Raw genomic sequence first — 5,157 nt, 5'->3', positions numbered from 1 at the left:
TGCCATCTGAATGCTAGTGTGATAAATGTTGTTGTAGGCAAACTCTATGAGCGGCAAATGATCATCCCAGCTACCCCTGAAGTCAAGAACACAAGCTTGCAACATATCCTCAAGAGTGTGAATAGTCCGCTCTGCCTGCCCGTCAGTCTTCGGGTGAAAGGCTGTACTAAGATTCACCTGAGTACCCAAACCTTGCTGAAAATGCTTCCAAAATTTAGTCGTGAACTGTGCCCTACGATCAGAAATGATAAAAACTGGAGTTCCATGCAACCCGACTATTTCTTTGATATATAACTGAACATATTGTTCCGCTGTGTCGGTAGCCTTAACCGGTAAGAAATGTGCTGATTTCATGAGTCGGTCCATATTTTCCCAAATAGAGCCGAACTTACGAGGAGTGCAAGGTAGTCTTGCCACAAAGTCCATATTAATCATTTCCCACTTCCACAATGGAATTTCGATGTTCTGTGCTAATCCACCGGGCCTTTGATGTTCAACCTTCACTTGCTGACAATTTCGACATCTCGCCACAAAGTCCGCTACATTCCTCTTCATATCATTCCACCAATAGACCTCCCTAAGATCATGATACATTTTTGTAGCGCCCAAGTGCACGGAATACCTCAAAGTGTGAGCCTCGGTCATGACACTCTCCCGGAAATCATCTACATTTGGAACACATAGACGCCCTTGGTACCTTAGTGTACCATCACCCATGCCAAGAGAAAATGCCATGGTATTATGTTTATGAATCCCCTACTTCGATTGCACCAATAATGGATCATTGTATTGCTTCTCCTTGACTTCCACCACAAGCGATGATTCAGCTATATTTTGCACAATCGCTCCTCCTTCACTGGAATCCGCAAGATGAACTCCTAAACTAGCCAACCGATGAACCTCCTTGGCCAACGACCTATGATATGCCTCCAAGTGGGCCAAACTACCCATAGATTTCCGGCTAAGAGCATCTGCTACAACATTAGCCTTCCCCGAATGATATAGAATATCGAGGTCGTAATCCTTGAGTAAATCAAGCCATCTTCTCTGCCTCAGATTCAATTCCTTCTGTTTGAAAATATATTGAAGGCTCTTATGGTTCGTGAATACATCCACATGGACCCCATACAAATAATGATGCCAAATCTTCAACGCAAAAACCACCATTGCAAGCTCTAAGTCATGTGTTGGATAATTTGTTTCCTGATTATTGAGTAGCCTAGAAGCATAAGCTATAACCTTGCCATGTTGCATTAATACGCACCCAAGTCCGATTCTTGAAGCATCACAATATACCACAAACCCATCTATACCCTCTGGTAGGGTGAACACCTGTGTTGTAGTCAATATTGATTTCAACTTTTGCAAGCTTCTTTCGCAAGCATCTGACCATTGGAACTTAACCGCCTTCTGCGTCAATTTAGTTTGAACGGAGAGGCAATAGTAGAGAACCCCTCCATAAACTTCCTGTAGTATCCAACTAAGCCTAAGAAACTGCGAATCTCAGTCGGGGTAGTAGGTCTAGACCAGTTCGTCACCTCTAAAATATTTTGAGTCAAAGAAAGGCTTGAAGACTCGATTCATAAGATCCATGAAAGCTGCCGGGGCATTTGTTAGCCCAAAAGACATTACCAGAAATTCAAAGTGCCCATACAGGGTCCTAAAAGATGTTCTTGGAATATCCTGCTCCCTGATCTTAAATTAGTGATACCTGGATCTTAAATCAATCTTGCAGAAATACTTAGCACCCTGTAATTGATCAAACAAGTCATCTATCCTTGGCAAGGGGTACTTATTCTTGATCGTGACCTTGTTAAGCTGCCGATAGTCAATACACATTCTCAGTGACCCATCTTTCTTCCTTACAAAGAGAACCGGTGCGCCACAAGGTGACACACTCGGCCAGTTGAAACCCTTCTCGAGCAAGTCCTTCAATTGTTCCTTTAGTTCCTTCAATTCTGCCGGTGCCATTCTATAGGGTGGAATAGATATAGGCTGCGTGCCTGAAATCACATCAATCCCGAATTCAATCTCCCTGTATGTTGGGATACCAGGGAGCTCATCTGGAAAGACCTCCAGAAATTAATTCACAACATGCGCGGACTCAAGTGTATGTGCCTCAACATCGGTGTATGTAACCCAGACCAAATGATAGATACACCCCTTGTTAATCATCTTCGTTGCCTTAAGGTAGGAAATAAACCTACCCTTCGGCACCACATCCCCCCCTCCATTCAATCACTGACTCATTAAAAAATTCAAACCTAATGGTCCAGGTTCGACAATCAAGCTTAGTAAAACATGAATAAAGCCAGTCCATCCCCATTATTACATCAAAATCAACCATCCCCAATTCTAGGAGATTGTCCAGGGTGTCCCAACTATGCACCATGACAACACAATCCCTATAAACCCGTGCGGCCACAATAGACTCACCAACCGGAGTAGATACAGAGAACGACTCATGAAGTTGTTCCGGTTCTATCCCAAATTCCATAACAACCTAAGGAGTGACATATGACAAAGTGGAACCAAGATCAATAAGTGCATATACATCATGGTATAGGACAGTCAATTTACCTCTGACAATATCTGGGGAAGCCTCTGAATCCTGACGTCTCCGCATAGCACAAAATCTGTTAGGTCCTCCCAAACTCTGTGCACCGCCCATAGCTGCACCACGCCTTGCGGGTGTTAGGGTGCCTCGAGCTTGAGGAGGTTATGTGGATGTATTAGATGCAGAGCTAGTTGGCTGCACCACACCTCTGCCCATGATCCAGTGGGACGAGCGGCAATTCCTCTGAATGTGACCCCTCACACAGCACCCGTAGCATATAGGTAGGTCCATGAAGTAGACCCCAAGGTGCATCCTCTCACACTTAGGGCATGGGGGCCTCCGCTGCTGCTGGAATCTCTCTCCAGGCCGACCCTGCTGGTGGGGTCCCTTGTTGCCCTAACTGGGCCTGGATGGTGGTGCACTCATTGAAGACTGAGCGAATGACTGAGATGGCCCTGATGATCCTCCCCTAAATGCTGACCTATATCCACCATAAGAACCACCCAAGTTTCCCGCGGTCCGGGCTTTGCTGCTACCCTCACGCTCCCTTCTATTTTTCAGTTTATAATCCTCAGTAGCTTGAGCAAACACCACCATGTTCCCATAGTTCATATCAGAATTCAAGGCAGCTGTAGCAACCTCATTAATAACCAAGGGGCTAAGGCCTAACACAAACCGGCGCACTCTAGCTTCCATAGTAGGCAACATGTGAATAACATACTTGGACAGGCGCGCAAATTCCATATGGTACTCTAACACATTCATGCTACCCTGCTTCAGGCTCTCAAACTCAGCAGCACGGGCCGCCTTAGTCTCGGCAGGAAAATAATGATCCATAAAAGCATCGGTGAACTCACGCCACCTTACCGGAGGGCTCCCCTCCTCACGGGACTCCTCCCATATCTCAAATCCAAGAATAGGCCACCTCTTTCAGGCGGTAGGAAGCCAACTCCACTCCTCCGTCTCAGTAGCACATATAACTCGGAGAGTCTTGTGCATCTCATCAATGAAGTCCTGGGGGTCCTCCTCAGGATCAATACCTATGAACACTTGAGGATCCAACTGGAGAAACTTGTTCAGCCTGGAACTAGCTGAATCCCCTGGCGGACTAGAAGAAGTAGTTGCAATATTTGATCTCTGGGCCTGGGAGGCCATTATCTGAGCCAACATCTTTATGGCCCCCCCGATGATCCCTATCAGAAACAGCGGGACCAGAAGTTGGAGCTGGAGGTGGAACTGGAATATCAGTTGGAGGAACCGTTACACCCTCAGTAGGTGTAGTAACTGGTGCAGTCTGAGCAGGAATAGTAGATTCAGGCGGAGTAGTAATTGGGGAAATATCTTCACCCCTTGGGTGCTCACCCGCATCATCAAATATCGAATCAACTGCCACTACTGGGGCGACATTGGAACCTTGGCCAATTCTTGCCTTCTTCCTAGGTGCCATATACTGTAAGTTAGAGTAAAGCACGAGTTAAAGGAGGAACAATCTTACAATCAGATTTATCGCACGATCGAGAACATCAAAGAAGGGTATTATTCCTAAGTGTCCAAGTAGTATCCTCATTATAGATGTGGTCGACAACACACCAATAATAAGGACTCTACTAGACATGGCTCCGAGATATCCCATGACACTTTAAAACCTTAGGCTCTGATACCAAGTTTGTCATGCCCCGACTTCGGGGAGCGCGACCAGTGCTCAACCGAGGTAACCCGGCAGAGCAAGCCTGCTGGATTTCCTTCTACCCAACTCACCCTTAAATAAAGAGAATATAAACTTCATTAATTAATACCATGAGGGTTCATGAACAACAGTAGTTCCATCACCATTAGTTACTTCATGTATAACTCTCCAATACAATACATTTCACAACCATAGTTCTACAGTGGAAGCATGAGATACAATTGCGACATCTTTAGTTTAACATTCCCATACTAATACACAACTCACACTATGCCTATGGAGCCTCTAATAAATATAAAAGAGTATAATGATGGTGCCGGCAATAAGGCTCGTGCTATACCTCAAAACATAATACACACATAATAAAAGATGCACAACCCCTGAATGAAGTGGGGCTCACCAAGTCAGCTGGGAAAAAGTGTACTGCTATCACTTGTCAATGCCTCCCGCTGTGGAACCACCTGCGCCCATTAAAGATAAAGCGCCCCCAGCAAAAGGGACGTTAGTACATGTCAAATAGTACTAGTATGAAAACAAAAACACCTATTCAAGGACTTGGAAATACAACATGAATATGATGAATCATGGTAACAGTCATTGGGCGTATGTAGACATTAAAGTCAAAACAGATTTATTAAGAACTTCCAATAACACTTATAAATTTCAAGTCAAGAATCCTCTACAACTACCTTTACATAGAGCGGCCTTGCCTCCTCACCCCAATGTATGCAGGTGGAGGTGCAATCACAATACCAAAACTCTACACAAAGTGGCCCCGCCGCCTCACCTCAATGTATGTGGGTGGAGGTGTATTCACAATACCACAACTATACACAAAACGGCCCCACTGCCTCACCCCAACGTATGCGAGTGGATGTGTAATCACAATACCACAACTCTATACAAAGCGGCC

General features: G+C 45.2%; 1 protein-coding gene across 1 annotated transcript; it reads right to left on the bottom strand.

Moving 5' to 3' along the window:
• Positions 1–2,953: 2,953 nt before the first annotated feature.
• LOC138905976 (uncharacterized) lies at positions 2,954–3,394 on the bottom strand. Its single transcript, XM_070194489.1, has one exon. It carries the CDS (start codon positions 3,392–3,394, stop codon positions 2,954–2,956), a length of 441 nt encoding a protein of 146 aa, XP_070050590.1.
• Between the last annotated feature and the right edge of the window lie 1,763 nt (positions 3,395–5,157).

Source organism: Nicotiana tomentosiformis, chromosome 2, assembly GCF_000390325.3.
Source record: "Nicotiana tomentosiformis chromosome 2, ASM39032v3, whole genome shotgun sequence".
Classification (NCBI taxonomy): domain Eukaryota; kingdom Viridiplantae; phylum Streptophyta; class Magnoliopsida; order Solanales; family Solanaceae; genus Nicotiana; species Nicotiana tomentosiformis.
The sequence above is the reverse complement of the archived record's forward strand: the minus strand, read 5'-3'. Positions and strand labels throughout refer to the sequence as shown.